This window comes from Streptopelia decaocto (genome assembly GCF_964273445.1).
Source record: "Streptopelia decaocto genome assembly, chromosome: 5".
NCBI lineage: Eukaryota > Metazoa > Chordata > Aves > Columbiformes > Columbidae > Streptopelia > Streptopelia decaocto.
In genome coordinates this window covers 39,883,433-39,900,502 of record NC_138659.1, presented here as the reverse complement: position 1 = coordinate 39,900,502, position 17,070 = coordinate 39,883,433, and the positions used below count along the sequence as shown (strand labels likewise).

Here is a 17,070-nt window from a genome sequence, read left to right as displayed (position 1 = left end):
TGCTAATGCTCATTTTAAATACTACGTGAAGTATTTTTCTCCATCTCACCTTTTTTTTTTTTTTCAATAAGAATAAGGTAGCCTGTTAAGTCAATATAACAAACCATGTACTTCTGAAGGAGGATTCCAGAAATCACCCAAATCAAGGCAAGCCTTAACAGCAAGGAATCACCAAAAAGCAGGGAAACGTAATAGGAGTTCCAGTCTCACAGCTGAGGAACAAGATTTAACCTTGAGGGGCAAGGCACAAGCAATCCAAGACAATCCACACAAAGAAGACTGGAAAGCAGACAAAGACCTAAAACAGCCTCCACAGCAGTTGCTTTCTGAATGACTGATTCTACATCTACTGACAAAAAGGAGGCGAAAAAGATCTAAGAGAAATCAAAGCACACAAGCAGTAATTTCACACTTTACAGAAAGGTAGTTATACTAGTGGATCAGCAGCTCTACAACAAATGAGAATAAACAGCCTATACAATACTCTAGTTCATAAAGAACTGACCTCTAGAACTTTTTCTTTCCTTTGCCTTGTAACAATCTAGGCAGACCACAAATCCACATTTTTGGCAGACCCAGTGAATGTTAAATAACGTGGCTTCACATGCATCACACATCTCACGGACTCCTCTCACTGCTCTCTTCCATGCAATTTTGGCTGAAATACAAAATAAGCAGAATAAAAGGACTGAAATTTAAATGCAAAGCACAGAATGAATAGTCTTTATAGATGAAGCATTCGTAATTTTCCCCTCAGACGCAACTGGATGTGGAGGAAAGAAGGGATCCTTCATAAAGAGACCATCACCATCTGCCCCCTTAGTTGCGTTACACGGCATCCCCATCAATTATAGTATCAATACACCATAAAGAAATTAAAGAATCCAAAAATCACAGACTAAAGCAATACAGAAAGAACATTCCTGCTCAACATGAGTGGGCTGGAAGTATGAAGAACTTCTTTAACGTACGCTTTCAACCCGTGCAACAGAGAGAGCGGGGTTTTCATCTGACTGCTTACGGGACATGTTTAATCTCAAGGGCAGCCTAACTGGTGAGTCGGAGGGCTCAAGTGGGCAGGAGGGGAGGGAGGTGCGTGTCCTGGAGACCCGGCTGCTCTCTGCCGCACCTCCTCCTCCTCCCGCCTGCCATCAGCAGAGCCACTAGCCCGTTTCCAGCCTGTGCCCATCTGCCACGGGACAGAAGGACAAACTGCGGCTTTGGTGGGGAGGAGGCAACAGCGTCAGCACACGCTCTGCAGGGCCCACGCTGTCACGTTATTCTCCTTTGTTTTGGGAAGCAGACACGTCAGAAACACAACGTCTGTTGGCAGGAGTCGATACCTGGCTCGCCGCGGGCCTTGGCGTGGAGCTGCCCGCTCCGGCGGGGGCTGGAGGCCCAGCTGGGAACCGAGGCTGCTCCAGGCCCAGGGGCAGCCTGGCCCCGGCCCAGCGCAGGGACGGGGAACATCCCTGCCCCTTCCCAGCACACCCGCTTACAAAACAGCCCACGAAAAACCAACGTGACCATCCAATTAAGAGAACTACTGGAAAGGAAGCAGCGGGTCATGATGAACGCAAACGCTCGAGTAAAACTGCAGAACACTGGAAAGTATCTGAGATTTCCTTACCGTCTTTTTTCACCCAGGACATAGCTGTTTTCTCAGATGTTACTAACTGGCAAAATTTATCACCTATGATATCTAGAATGTATTTAGAAGTTTCTAGGTCCAGTTCATCGTCCTCATAGTTTTCGTGCGTCCATAAACTCAGTGCTTCATCATCATATTGATCAGGAGAGGAGAAACCATCTATTCGAACCACTCCATTCTTACTAAAAGATAACCTAAAAATGAAAATAGATAGTTTAACTGCATAGATCATTATAGTCTGAGACTTAAGAGTTTAACTTGCTAATTAACCTTATTGCTTACGTCTCACAAGTTTTCCTTAATTTCTTTAGCATCCTGCCGTATTCTTTAAAAATAAATCCTACTGCCAAAACTAGTTTTAAAACAAACAGTAAAGCAGTATGAAAACTAAACCATACTTTTTAGGTACTTTTTGCATTCAGTTCACTCATCATTCTCTCTCTGTAACATTTATTACTGCTTTAAAATTGCAAAAAGGAAAACTCTCTCTTTGCCCCCACCACCCTGCCAAAGTTTGGTTGTATGGTTCTACCTACTCCTCAGCCCTGATTTTCTGAGCGCCTGTGACAGCAATCGCTCAGTCTCACTCATTTTATAGATCTATCCCACTGCTCTCATTGCTCAGAGAACAAGACTTACAACACTGTATTTAAGTCTTTATAGGCAGAACAAATCACTAATACAACAGTTCTGTAGCCGCAAATTTCTGATCTTTAAAATAACTGAAGGCTTTCCTGTTATCCTACCTGGTATCATTCCACTAACCATGCCTACATTTAGCCTGGTTTTAAACAGTAACAATTAACTTTTCCATCTTGCATATACAGGATAATTCATTATACATATGCGATTGTTATAAAAGTTAAGGAATTTCACAGCAACGCCAGTAAAACAGTCCTGAACTCAGAACTAAGACCAAAACCAACACTCAGATGCATATTTAATGAACAAGAAGAAATGATGAATTTTCCGTTACAACAGTGACTTCCAACATTAGTGCAAATTTCATTTACAGTTCGAGCCTTACTATCTAAACACAATGAAAATAATTTATCTGCTGTGAAATTTACCACAATATATTCAAAACAGTCACATTTTAAAATTCCATAACTGTGTTTTTAAATGTTGGCAGAATTTTGTCACTGATGTTCTCTTTTACACAGGATAAAAAAACCCCCAAACGTCAACAAGACCACATTAAGAAGCAAATATGCTCATGCAGAAGGTATTCCGAGTCCAACCTTGAAATGATTGCTGTAGGACTACCAAGGCTTGTAACTAAACCTTCATTATAAAAAATTAAACCCTATCTAGGCAACAACTTCCTGTCCAAAACAAGCTGGATATACACTGACAACACAGCCCACGTGCAAATTAAAGCTGTTCTGTTCTCCCTTGGTCACTGTTCTGCCTGCGCCATGGACGCTACTCTGCATCCTGGGAAATTTTCTTCTCGACTTGTGAGTTTTCTTTGATTAGCCATTAATTGTGAAAAAGGAGGTCACGGCTCCTCTGTCCTCAGAAACTGCCAGAAAACCCTGAGCAGCATTCCCACCATCCACTGGCATAAGAACAACCAGGAATTAACGCAACTCTGCGGTTGTACAGCTTGTCCAGAACAACTGAAGCTTGCCTTTTGAAAATCCCACTTCAAATGTCAGACACCTGCGTAATGGTGATGTGCTGTATTTTCTACTTGCCTAAGGTACCCTGGGCAGCTGTTCTGATGTCTTTGCTATAAAGCTTTAAACAGCAATAAAGTCCATCCACAAAAGAAATAAGAAATACGAATGTAAATACTGTTAAATTAGTGTCTTTTATCAGGCAGACTGACTGAGCCAGAAAAATCAGACAAGTTTTCAAGCATGCAAGTCCTTTGTCAGTGTTATTTTTAAAAGTTAAACCACCACATTATCAGGAAATCACTGTACTTACCGCCGAAAGTAGTAAAATCTACAAAATACTGGTGAGTGAGTTGGTTCTTCTCCTTTCTTACTTCTTATTAACCTACATTCTCTGCATTTTTGCAAATTTGGTCCTATTTCAGAGCAAGAATCATCCTGCAAAAAGGACTCTCCCGTTTGCTTCAGCTTCTTTACTTTGCGCCAGTCTTTCAACACTGAGCGTGGTATGCCAGCTGCAAGGGAAGGAGAGGTTCAGGTGAGGTACTGGCAGCCCTTGTTTGCAGAACCCAGTCAGATCAGTCCGTGTTCAATAAGCACACTTGTTGAAGTGCACCTGCATAACATATTTCACTATTACTTCCATCTGTCCACCTATCGGCACCAAAGTTTGAAAGGCACAGGGACCAACGAGCCTTTTACAAGCTGGAGCACAGTTCACTGCTTGCTGAGCTACCAGGAATACCCAGGACACTGTGTTTTCTATTAGGTTTATCACTCACCAACTATTCCCTAAAAAACAGCTCCAGACTCTCCTTCTTACAAAACCAGCAAAGAAATACAATACCCCAAGAAAGAAACATTCTATTTCCGTTTCAGATGAAGATATATGCAAAAAGGTAACAATTCAATGAAAGCAGAGCTTAAAAAAAATCCTGCTTCTTCAAAATTTATTTTTGCTGGGGTTAGAGATGATTACAGAAGAGCAGCTCTGTTCACATGTAACTCAACTGAACTTAATGCAAAATATCTGACATAAGGAAGAACAGAATCCTCTACCCTCTGTCAATCTTGTTGGCTTTGGGAGGCTGACCACTACAGTTCTATTTTTGATATGGAAGTCAGCAGATCCGACACTGAGTAACACGAGGAGCAAGTCTATTGAGTAATCTGTGCAATTTCCACATTTTGAAACTGAACCCTGTTGTTATTTAACTAGGTTTTCACTTTAATTACTTTTAAAAGTGGCACCAGTTTTATCTACAGATGGATAGGCATATCCGTCTTTTCAACTACCACCACTCTTGAAAGTTCACATCCTGTAAACGGGGACCTGATGTCGAATGACAGAGGTCAGGGTGCTAACTCTGGACTTGGTACCTGCGTTCGGATCTGTACTTTGCCAGAGATGACTTGTGCAAACTTTGCAAGTTACAGACTGCCTGTGCCTCAGTTCACGGCCTACAAACACCCTCCCAACTCACCCGAGGAGCACGATGGTATCTGGATTAAAACTTGGGAGTAGCAAAGGCCGAAGTACAGGTTTGCTAGTCCAAAACAATGTTTTCTGCCTTGGAACCAGAGATCTGGGAGTGATGTGGGAGCTGCCAGACTTCAAGCTCTGCGGGCAGGAACCTGGAAGAGCCACGGTGCTCGCAGCACTGCGGAAGGCCGGGCTCTGCACGAGGCAGCCGCGCAGCCCGCAGCGCTGAGGGCTCTGGCTTGCACACAACCTCCCAGGGGCTTCCAAAACGGCATCGGGACACAGCGGTTTTCAAACCTGGCAGCAACCAGACACCACCCACGTGGCAAACCTGCCACCGAGCCCCTGGCTCTGAAGCACAGTTATCTTCAGCTGCCTACCCAGAGCCCGGGCAGTCATTCCATGGGAACCTGTGCTTTCCTGAAAGCTCCTCAGAGTTAATTATGTTTTTGTATCTATCTTCGTGGAAAGTCTTTTTTTGTAAGAAAATCTCTGAACAGCTCTCTCTCAGAAATTAAAATGAAGCTTCCCCAAGGTAAAACTGACAGGAGTACCAGAAACACTCATGTATTTAAAGGGTCAAGTAAGAGAAATGGGCAGAAAGACCCAAGGCCTATTAAAATTTCTAGAGAGGATGGCAAGCACAAGAAGCTGCCACCACAGCACAGGCCCAGCCTGTTGACGTGCAGGACACAGGCTGTGCGACTCACCAAAGAACGTAATACCAACTCCTACCCATTTCCATAAAGTGTTATCATATATCACTGTGACACCCAGGCACCACTAGCCAAACATGAAGCGACTGCCCACCCTGAACTTAGGTACGCAATCCTTCTACAACAAGCCTACAAAGAATCTTTTGCAACAATACAAAGGTCAGAAAGACCTAACACGTTACATGTATATATTTACAGTCTCCTTCAGAAGTAAAACAGAGAAAGACTTTATAGATATGTTCTCCTTGATCTTCCCTTTAGTTGGGAGCGGCGGGGAAGGTAATACTACTCTCACTGGACCCAAGCCAGAATAGCTTAGACTGCAACACTTCCAGCACCCTGTACAACTTCAGCATGGAGCACCCTCAGAGAGCAGACAAGTAACTTCACACACCATGCAGTGAAAAGCCAGAGAATGTAATTAGAAGGAGCAGTGCTCATTTTCTTACTACCCATACTTAAAAATTATTGCGAAAAGTAATTTAATGCCAGACTTTTTCATACTTGACCAGAACAAAGACAAAAGACTAGTCCTTGGAGAAGAATAAGCTGGGATACAAAAATTAGGTAAGTTCTTAAATAAAATCCCTCATGCTGGCAGACCAGTTTCTTTTTTCAGACGAATCTCGTTACAATCTGCTACTTGCTCCAGCATTACATTTACATTGAAATTTGTATTTCCCTAAATTTCTTTATTCCTTAAACAAGAGGCATTTAACACCATGTAAATACACAAGCTCGTTAGGAGTGTGAAATGACTCTCCCTCAAACCTTTCATTAAATTAACCAAATTGTAACAGAGTGGCATGAGGCTCTCAAGGAACTGCCTCTGGCTTCCTGATCAAAGGATGAATAAAGTTCAACAATAGCGAACCTCTCCCTCCAGTAGCGCTCTAAAAATAAATGCATTAGATCTTTTAAAATAGATATATGCCTCAATACAAGCGACACAATATGCACCAGTCTGTTAAATTCCGATGGACGGCATAAACCAGTTTGTTTACTGCTCATTTTTAGGCCCAGAACCAGTTTGTTAACACACATACACAAAATGCCAAATTTCTTAAACCAGGATATTTCAAATGGCCTCAAGATATATAAATCTGGACCCAGTCACTTACACAAGTATGCTTTTTAAGTCTTTTTTCCAGCTATCGTGCATGACAAACCCTCCAGGATTAACATTGCTAGACTTCATATTAGTCTGTCCCTTCCAAATCAGATTAATATACTCACTGCTGTTGCTGCCGCTCTGTAACTTCAGCTTGCTTTTTTCTTTGGCACTCCTGCTAAGAACACCATTCGGTTTTACTTCTTCCTCTGTATCACCCTTTTTTTTCTGCAAATCATTTTGTTTCTTTTTGTAAGTTGGCTTGGGCTGCCGTTTAGTCCTTTGCTCTGACTTGCTCTCACTTTCATCAGAGTCTCCGCTTTCAGAGCCAGACTCATAAGTTCGTTTTGCTTTTCTCCTAGGGTGCTTCTCTTCCTTCGCAAACTTATCTGCCAAGATCTTACTATCTATGTTATTCTGCAAATCATTTGATGTAGAAGCTATTAAATTGACAGTACATGGCTTAATAATTTCTGAAACACTGTTCCCTGAATTCTCTTTTTTATTAGTGTTTTTATCTTCCTCTGAATGTCTCGTTAGCCAAGCCTTTTTCAGTTTAGTGTGGTAGTTTGGCTGACTCATCTGGGAAGTTTGCCCAGTGCCTACAGAGTTCGCTTTGTTTATCGTATTACAGACGATAGCACTGTCTAGGGAGAGAGAGGTTGAAAATGTCTGATTTTTCGCAGAGTTGGACTCGGTCTCACTGGTGTTACTACTTTTAAACTGAGCTGCGGCCAAGGCTGCCTTGTGCTTTTTCAAATGGACAAAGTCGGTGGAGGTGGAGAACCCCGAGCCGGGCTGAGCAGCGCTGCCTGTCTTGCCAGCGGCGGGTGTAACCGGAGCCGCAGTGCTGACCTTGCATTCCTGGGCCTGCGCCACCGCCTGGCTCGCGGCTCTGGAGGCAGGACACTCCAGCGGCGCGCAGGCCAGGACCGCGTTCGATAAGGAGTAAGTCACTTCTGAACTGCCCCAGCTTGACACGCTGGTAGTTGTTGCTGCCGAGGTGGTGACACCCGTTTTGGTGCTGCAGATCATCGTTGTGGTGGGGGTGATAGCACGAGGAATGCTGCCTTGCGAGACAGCTGGAAATTTCTTTTCATACTGTGTGCGAGCACTGTCTGAGTTCATATTTGGCAGAATGATTCTTCCAGTCTCCCTGGCTTCCGCTGTTTTCAGGCAATCTGCTTGATTTGTCACAGCTGAAGACCTCTCACTAACTCGATCTTTGGAAGCAGACTGCATTGCTGGTACGCTATCGTGTTTCGTGCTAGAAGGAGGACGCACAATAACAGATGCTGTAGCGGACTGTGACTTTCCACTCATTCTTTCAATGTGCCAATCCACTTTTTCATTGTTTGCGGCATTATTTGACTTCCATATTTCTGACAAATTCTGTTCGGAAGCGCCCTTGTAAACAGTCTGAGCTTCCTTAGGCTCAGGTACTAAAGTTGGTGGCTTCTGCAACTCCTGTATTTTGCCACCCCCAGCATTAACAGGTTGAACGGGGGTCAGAGTCGGAGGTGAGAGGCTGCTATAGCTGCTTTCCTTCTTCTCCAGGTTCTGGTGCACAGGGGGGTGAAACACGGGGGCTCTGTGCAAGGCAGGCATGCTCCGGAGTGTATTTGAAGATGAGATTGACAACTGAGTAGGACTCCTGCTGTCACTTCTAAAAGAATTGACAGACTGCACTGATTGCGAAAGCTGCTCAGGGATCTTGCCTGCAGAGCCTTCACTCTCTGGTTGGTGCTTAATTAAAGGTGGAGGTTTTGAAAGAGAAGAAATATAAGAGGGGAGAGACTGGGGACTAGCTGCTGAAGGACAATTAGCTTGCTTATCAACATATGCGCTTGAAGCTTCCTTTGACGGGTACGATCTTGGTGGTTCATTTACTACACTGTTAGACAAGGTGGTGAAATAGTTACTCTGCGGCAAACTCTGTGGAACTGAATGCTTCATTTTATACAGTTCTGACACAGAGCGTTCAGTGTCTTTGTCGTATTTTACTGAATGGCTTTTGGGACTTGAAGATAAGGACGTTACCCTGGTGTAGTTCTCTCTCTCTCCCTCCAGTGCCTTCATTTTAGCTGTAAAAGGAGCAACTTCAATACTTTCTTGGAGTATCCGTCTGTGCTCTTCTTTGTATTTGCTCAGTCGCTCCCCAGACTCCTGTGGCGGCCTTGGCAGCTGGTTCAACATTGGATCTGCAAAATGTCTGTGCATATGGCTCTCCTTTGCTGCCTGTGTTCTGCTCTGCTCTAGCTCCGTCTTTACCGGTGCAGTTGTAACAGAACGTAAAGGTTCAATAAACGCTTTCCTCTCCAGCTCTCTGTTTGAAAAAGGTTAAGCAGACACAGATCAGTCTGAATGAAGCGCATGTGCTAAAGGGAAGACCTTTCTTCCCATGCTCTGAACAAAGTTATTTATTAACACAAAATAAACTTTTCTTTATATTAGGTACAATTTTCAAAAGTCTTCGGATGACTCAGGCACTCAAGTACCATTCCAAGTCAACAGGGTAGAGTCTGTTTTGCAACACACTGACAAACTTTCTTCTACCACAGGCACCCGTGTTTATAAATAAACTAAAAATAAGCCAGAAAACAACATCAGCTGCTGAAAGGTACCCTCTCACACAGCACTGAACAGCAAACTTACTCTTTGTGATGCTCTACCATACTTTTGGACAACGGCGGGCTGGAATGCGCTGTCAGTTTGAGAGGCCGAAGGGGATCTGCGCTGGACGGTCGCACAGGAATGTGGCTCAGTAAACCGAGGCTGTCAGCTGAGGTCACCGGGGTGGGCTGGTGTAACCAGGGGCTGGGAGTATTCTGTTAACACCAACCAAAACACAACAATGAAATCAGATTTCAGAACAATCACACGACCACAAGAGTTACTGTATCAAGTAGTACCAATGATCAGAGTGAAGTAATGTATTTCACCACCAAATCATACACAGTAAATAAAATGTAACGTTTTAAGTCACTTTTTGGTCAAGTGAAACATCTGATTGTACCTCCCCCGGACTTGAGGCATATAAAATAGTTTACATGTTTCAGAAGTATTCTTAGAACCATGTAATTTTCAAGTATTCAGTGTGACTAGTTAATTCTAGAATGGCATCTCAAGCTTATCAAAATTAGCAAACCAATGATCGTCAGACAGCACTTAACTTCAGTTACTTAGTAAATAGACCATCAGCTCTTCAATGATTTGCAAGAAACATTTCTTTCAAAGGACAAACACAGTTCAGTATTTCTGGAAAACAATTTCATCTCCAGCTTTATAACAAATCTCAATATAGACAGAAGTCTCTTCTATCACAACAGACACAAGTATCTCTTTCCTGGATGGATCCTCTCCTCCCCGTCCCTCCAGATGATTAAGTATGATAATCCTAACTAAGCTGCTTTATTTTGCAGGCATTTTTATTTGGCATAATTTCATCAGCAGCACACTATTAAAACCATAAGCATACACACCTGCCATGCTTTGCAGCATGGCAAAAGCAGAGCATGTACAGTTTTGTGCTGCGTACCCATCCCTCAAAACATGGCCAATACCGACCTCCTCACTGTACACACTGATAATCTTAATTTATAAAACTATTTTTAATTGACTGCTTGAGTAAATTTCTGTCTTCATGTCTTCTCTGAAACTTGTGTAGCAACTCTGCAGAAAAGAGCAAGAGCCACCCTCCATCTCTCCCCTTCCCCTCTCCCCTCTGAGACCTGCTTAGGAGAAACACACGCGGAGCAGCGGCAAGGCAGGGCACTGCTCCAGTGCTGCTCAGGAGCTGGGGACAAGCCCAGAAGGGACTGGGACAAGAGCGAGCAGAACTTCCATGAGCACCCCAGAGCCCCTCCAGCCCTGACTCCTGGCACTGCCCAGAAGTCCTTCCCCTGCTCTGCTCCTCTCCTCCCCAGGCTGGGCGATCCCCGGTTGAGAGCTGCGGCTGCAGCAGGGCAGCCATAGAGCTCTCATGCCACACGCACGCAGCGCAGAATAGATATGCAGGTGCAACAACTTTGAAGTTCTGATTTCTACGTTTTTGAATATTTAAAGCAACCACATAGGTTTTTGCTAACAGTTTTAGTGCATACGTTTCCTGGGCCAGGAGTTCCCACGCTGCGGTGAGTTCCCACGAATAACTCGTAAGCTGTATTAAAGTATTATGCAAAAAAGGCCCGTCACCTTCTCCCTAGAGGAGCTGAGGAACATCTGCTTGAGCACCAAGCGTTGCCCAAGCAGCTTTGTGACTCCACCTGCAACCATCCACGGCCCAGTACAAAGACAGGAGCTGCCAGGGCCACCCGCGGAGGGTATGGAGAGGTGGGCTCGGGGCACATTTCCTTCGGCACACAGACACGGCTCAGCCCCGAGCCGAGGGCGGCTGCTGCTGCCGTGACAGCTGAAACACAGATACCCTCCTGCGACTGTGGCATCCATGCAAACCAATGCTGGAAACGCCCGTTCTGGGTTGCTAAGACGTATTTTAAAAAGGCCTCCAGCGCGAGAGCCAGAAGACAAGTCACCACAAGACAATTGCCACATATCAACATAATTAAAAAGCTACGTGCCTCGGTATGCAGAGCTGCATACTTCAGGCAGCCAAAGTGAAAACAGAGTCTATCCTAAGTTCTTCAAAATGGACTTCAGCATGGGGTGGAGCAGGCAGCAACATGAAAAGATAAATCCACCTATAGTTTTCTCTTATGCTTTTCTTCTTTGCTGTGTTTGGCTTTATCACAGTTTAGATCAAACTGACTCCATATTACAAGGCCAACTCAAGCTGACTGTTCGGGAAAGACTCAACCACAATGGTTTGGCTTTTCTCAAGAACGAGGCTGGGGAAGAATAGCCTTCCTCATGATGAGAAAGAAAAAAATCTTTATAACCATTCAGGAACTCCAAGCTTTGACGCAAAGGCTTACGATTTGGCAGAAGGACCACTGTCAGCGACATGCCTTTTGTAGTCCCTGTGAAAATCTGCCCAAATTAGGCCAAGTTGTAAGCCTCTAAAAATCAGTATGCACATGCTCAGTGGAGGTTTGACTGAAGCTGGCAGTAAAGCTCTCCACAGTTTCTGTCTGCACTACACATGCTCCATCTTACAGTGTTCCTCTAAGGTGCCTGCAATGATCACGCCATATCCCGAGCCTGCAGGAGCTGAGAAAACTTTTCCTGTAATTGCCACGTCTGCCTGCCAAACACCGCCGCACCGGCACTGGGCTGAAAACACAGACCATTTCTGCTGAGACTTCAGTGGTTACACGCAGCACATGGACACAGGAATCATCCTGACTTGAATTCAGAGGAGTAGAAAGCAGATGGGAAGGCAGGGATGTGTGTCAACAGGAACAGAAGGGGAGAAAAAGATATGCCAAGAGAGGGCACACAGATAGGTGTAAAGACAAGAGAAATGGGTGTGCAGTGCAAGAAAGATTTATAAATGCTAGAATACTTCTCTTCAGAACTTCGCACTGGATTTAGTACTCCTTCTGTCTCAGCCTTTCTACATTATTCAGTGAGCACAAAGTTTTGCTATGAAGACCATTGTCCTACCTCTCTTAGTATTTAACTTACACAATGGGTCTTCACAGTCTGATTTAGCAAATATTTACCCTGTGGACTTGAGGTCCCAAAGCAGCTGGCTGACCTCACTTGGTCATAAACTAAAAACAAACATTCGGCCTTTCCTTAAAATACTTAGGGAACCAAGGCCTGGAAGAACTCCCAACTCATGTCCACTTTGAGACAGAGCTTACAACTGGATTTCCATTCCTAGTTCTCAGCCTACTCAACCCACCATCACCGCACACTCAGTGTGATACATACTACCAAATCTGTACCTAGAAAACCGCTGCTGGGAGACACCAGCCCAAGCTCAATACGTTAAGAAGAAACAAGCTCCACTTACCCTTCTCAAGGAAGCCTCCGCGTTCACAGGAGTTTCTGGGTGGACCCATTTGGAGGAAGGCAGACCAAGTCCTGAGTAAGCATGTGTTCCATTTGGATACTGCCAAATAATTGGATAAAGCCCTAGCTGATTATAGGAAGCAGAAGGATGAGCTTGTCCAAGAAGATGTGGAGACTGGTGTTGTAACATCTGTTGCTGCTGCTGGTGTGCTAATGCCAAATGGCTTAAGCTGCTAGCATGAGCAGTCTCTAGTCGCGGGTGGCCACCCAGCAAGGAGGCAGCAGGCACTCCGGGCAACACTGCGGGAAGTAGATGAGGGTGATGAACAGAATGGTGAGATGCGCTGCTAAGGGGGTGAGTGTTAATAGCGGGCAAGGGAGCCTGCGCTGAAGACCCAGCTAGCAGATGGGATGAACCAGTTAATGCAGGATGATGAGCGTTTGGATTTAAACAGGTTCGGTGGGATGAAGAATGCAGAGGATAATTATGCTGATGCAAATAAGGTGAAATGTGATTAGTTCCTGTTTCTTGTCCAATCAGAGTGGGGTCCCTGTACACTGTGAAATGTTCATTCTTGTCAATGATAAGAGGACTTTTAGTAGCTTCTAGAGCACTAACTCTAGCTGGCACTGGATGAAAACTAGACCTAGGCATATCATGATCAGTTTTATTGGCTGACCTTGTTAATCCAGTAGCATGGCTGTTTTGGGAACTAACCTTAGACTTCACAGTATCGGAAGATTGGGTGAATTTAGGCTTAACATCAGGTGACTTTGTTTTAGGATGATCAACTGAAGCACTAGGTTTTGACTTCACAGAATCGGGGGCTGGACTTTGTTTATGCAGTTTACTCTCTTCTGCTAGAGAAGCTACATTTAACGAAGACATGAAGGAGCCATACTGCACTTTTTCTTTGTCGGGATTTAAGTGTTCGTTTACTGATAACGTTTTTACAACCCCAGGTTGCATCAAATCCGTTTTGTTAACAACACTGCTACCCCAACTTTGATCAGCTTCCTGTTTTCTTGCTTCAAGGAAATTTGCATTCGCAAACTGCTGTTTTAAATCACTGCTGTGAGATTCTATTTTCTGAACAGTTTGCAAACCAAAGGTACTTGCAGCATTACTCTGGCTCTCCTTTTCAGAGTTGTTTTCATTAGTAATGTCAACAACACATTTTGGAGTAGGAGGTCTGGGTACAAATTGCTCATTTTTTAATTCCGCAGCATGATGTTTTTCTGCATTGCACTCTTGAACATGTGGATCCTTGGCATTCTGCTCATAAGGTGTTGGCTGCTCTGCTGCACGGAGTGAAGATTTTTCCTGCTGATCCAGAACGGATGACTTCAGTCTTTCTGTCTCTTCATGTTTTTTATCCTCCTGTGTTCCATCCCATGGAGACCGCCTCTCTGTTAGTGTCTGTTCTACTCCCTCAATACTTTGGGACTTTCCTTCTTCTCCATTTATCTTCGAAGTGTTCTTGCTTTTTAACTCATTCTCTGAATTTTGCTCTGAGGACGAATCTGTTAATCTTTTATTCGAGATTTCCGAGTCACTGCTCTCAGAGTAATCTGAGATATTGTCTGTGCGCAGTCTCTTCATATTTAACTTTTTTTCATCCTCTTCAGGTTTCCTTCTTTTACTAAGGAAGTGTTTGGTTTTGCTTTTGGGGTTTTCTGTAAAAGATAAAAACACATCTATCACATTTGCAGTCTAATATGGTTTTAAGCAGCTCTCCCTCCCTTTTCCAATAACTGCTTTTACCTCCTCGACCTATATAATCGTATCTATCTTCTTTCATCTTCTCTTCATCAGGCACGCTGCTATCGGAGCCCTTCCTCTTATTTGGCCGAGTATTCCTCTGTTGCTGGTGAGAATTCTGTTTTGGTGCTGCAGTTTGGGAATTCATTGCTGGTCTGGGACTATTTGCTTGCGCACGCGTATAATGACCCTAAAAATAATTTTGCGATTAATTGACTTCAATACAATTTTAATTAGTGGCTTTAAACATGTATTTTAATATTTGCAACATACGAAAATACTTAGGTAAAAAGATAAATGTATCTACGTGGACTGTGTTGCTGTTCTGGTTGGAACGAGACCGTCGGCGTGAAGTGATGCCAATATTTTCACCTTTCAACAAAGAGTGAACAACATCATCTAGAAAGGTCATCTGAACCATAGAAGGATCAACATTCTGAGGTTCTAACACCTGGTTTATTAAAGAAAAAAAAAAAAAAAAAAAAAGGAGAAAAAACCAATAATCAGCAGATGTTCAGACACTGCCCAATCTGTATTTTCTGTATCAGTGTTCACCAGTCTATTTTGTGTGCTAAAGACTAATCAGAGCAAAGCCTATTTAATCCTGACAAGCTGAACTGGCATACAACTCAACAAAGGCTGGGAATAAAGTAAAACCAAAGCTAACATGTCTACACAAATCACTGGAAAAATGTCTTTTTCTTCTCTTTTTTTTTTTTTTTAAAGTACCCATCACCACTTCCTTCCCCCCTTCACTGACCTGCAAATCTGAAACTAAATGACACTGAGCTCTTCACAGAGTAACCCTTAAGTAGCAATAACAATAAAAATACTTTTCAAAATGTATTTAATATACTATCAAATATACTGCGGAAGCATATTACAATATTAGTTCCAACAGAAGCAAAACTGCTGAAAGAGAGGAACTAAAATGATTGGAGATAAGAACTCTGAGACAAGTGAAGTGTTACTAGTACAGGATATTTCAGATAGAAGGAAAAGCTAAGTAAATCTTTAATGTGTCAAAAAGTGAAGAAAAATAATATTTGGGGAAAATTAATTAGAGCAAATTAAGGGAAATAATATATTTGAGCATTAGACTGGTCTTAAATTTTTATTGTTAGACATGATTTTGTCAGTCATTTCAAGGCAGACAGACCCTTCACTATATTAGCATTGAGTCATTACTCTGGTTTCCTGAAAGAGAATTCATCACTGCCACTAAAAATACCAGCATTCATCCTTTTTGTAACATCAACTTCAGAAATACAACTAAACCCTACCACAGTAAATGTAAATTACGGTTGCAGTAAATGCTTAATTCAATAAATTGAGGAAAGTGGGTATTTCAATTGCTTGGAAGGAGTTATCGCTACTGCAGTTTTAAAAGATTTTGGCGTTGAGAAAAGAAATTCTCCGAGCTGACAGGGAAGACCTGTTCTTAAAACCAGACTGCTTCACTTCAAAGACTTCACTAGTCAAATAGCCACAGCAGAAGAAAAGCAAAACTGTAGGACCGGTATTAATCACATCATTGCACAAACACTCAGCTCCAGCATGGTTTTCACCGCTAGTCCAAAGCAAAGTCATGCTGTCCTTTCAGCGCGGCAATAGACTTGCCCTGCTAGAACTCAACAACTCAGTGTATTTCAGAGCACCACAAAAAGAGGTTAAAAACTCCCGACATGCAGTTTACTTGAAGTCTGTTCTCTGAGTAGGACACGTGGAACTCACCTGGTCATTCATAACCACCATAGTGCGGGTGAAGAGATCATGATGGGTTATGATACCAGTAAACCACTGGGTGGCAGAATCCTGTCTGTACACTCTCACCCTGTAACCATTTAACGAGTACGGACCTTTGGAGGGGAAGAAACAAAAAAGCCATTCAGGAATTCAGAAAAAAAGAAGCATAAATGGGTTTTCCTAGTTTCTTGAGCTTCAGAGCAAACATACAGTGTACAGGGCACGGACAGCAAACTACAGGCAATTCGGGTGCAGCACTGCCTGTGGATTCTACTTTTATTCAGGAAGACATTTTGAAATGCAAATGGTACATTTAAGTATGCTTTAAGGTCAATTATGCTAACATTTTCAACATGCAATTTTCTTATCTAACTAAATCTTTCTGCAACCATGATGACAAATGATGGGAAAATTCCTGCCTACAAACAGCAACCATAGAAAAGTAATCTGTAAGGCTAGAAAGTGGCAGCAGCAGGTTATACAGAAGCTATTTAACAGGCTAGTCACATGCCCAGAGGCTCTGCTGGTGAAAAGATTTACATCTTGGTGGTTGGGCTCTGCATCTGCCAAGCCTTTCCCATAAGTGACCACAGAGCTTCCCTGCAAAGGCAGCCGAGCGATCCCGTCCCTGCTATGGCCGCACACAACACTCAAAAACACACAGGCTATGAAGACTTTAGCTCCTTTTTCCAATAGAAACCCTGCACACTGTCCCTTTGCAAAGATCACTTTAATTCACCTCCAAAAGCCCATGGTGCGACAGTATGATACAGTATATATTTTACAGCTTGTTTCAAGACACGGAAGTTGAGATCCAACAATTTTATTCACATTCCATTTTCATTTGATCACTGGGACCATAAGCTTCATCGCCCTTCAGTGTTCATAAGCAACGCTGCCACCAAGTGCAGTTGCAACCATGTGGGTTTCACGACTTCCACAACCAAACCCCACGTCAGCCTCACAGGAACGGAAGCAAAGTGAGTCAGTGACAACCTACAAAAAGCCTAACTTAAAAGGTTTAGGAGTGCCTTGTTGCTCAACCACGCTGGCAAGGCCA

The 17,070-nt window shown here is 43.4% G+C and overlaps 1 protein-coding gene across 4 annotated transcripts in view; it reads right to left on the bottom strand.

The window, feature by feature from the left end:
- The window catches only part of JMJD1C (jumonji domain containing 1C), a 161,857-nt gene that overhangs the window by 17,991 nt on the left and 126,796 nt on the right, over window positions 1-17,070 (bottom strand). For 3 of the 4 annotated variants that reach the window (XM_082052366.1, XM_082052367.1, XM_082052368.1), the window contains 9 exons: window positions 15,999-16,123; window positions 14,572-14,715; window positions 14,268-14,454; window positions 12,504-14,179; window positions 9,239-9,411; window positions 6,709-8,909; window positions 3,587-3,788; window positions 1,631-1,845; window positions 506-658 (listed from right to left, as the gene is read on the bottom strand). In XM_082052366.1, coding sequence (XP_081908492.1) covers window positions 506-658; window positions 1,631-1,845; window positions 3,587-3,788; window positions 6,709-8,909; window positions 9,239-9,411; window positions 12,504-14,179; window positions 14,268-14,454; window positions 14,572-14,715; window positions 15,999-16,123 — 5,076 coding nt within the window. The remainder of the gene's footprint in view (window positions 1-505; window positions 659-1,630; window positions 1,846-3,586; window positions 3,789-6,708; window positions 8,910-9,238; window positions 9,412-12,503; window positions 14,180-14,267; window positions 14,455-14,571; window positions 14,716-15,998; window positions 16,124-17,070) is intronic. The other variant, XM_082052369.1, reaches the window with a different exon arrangement.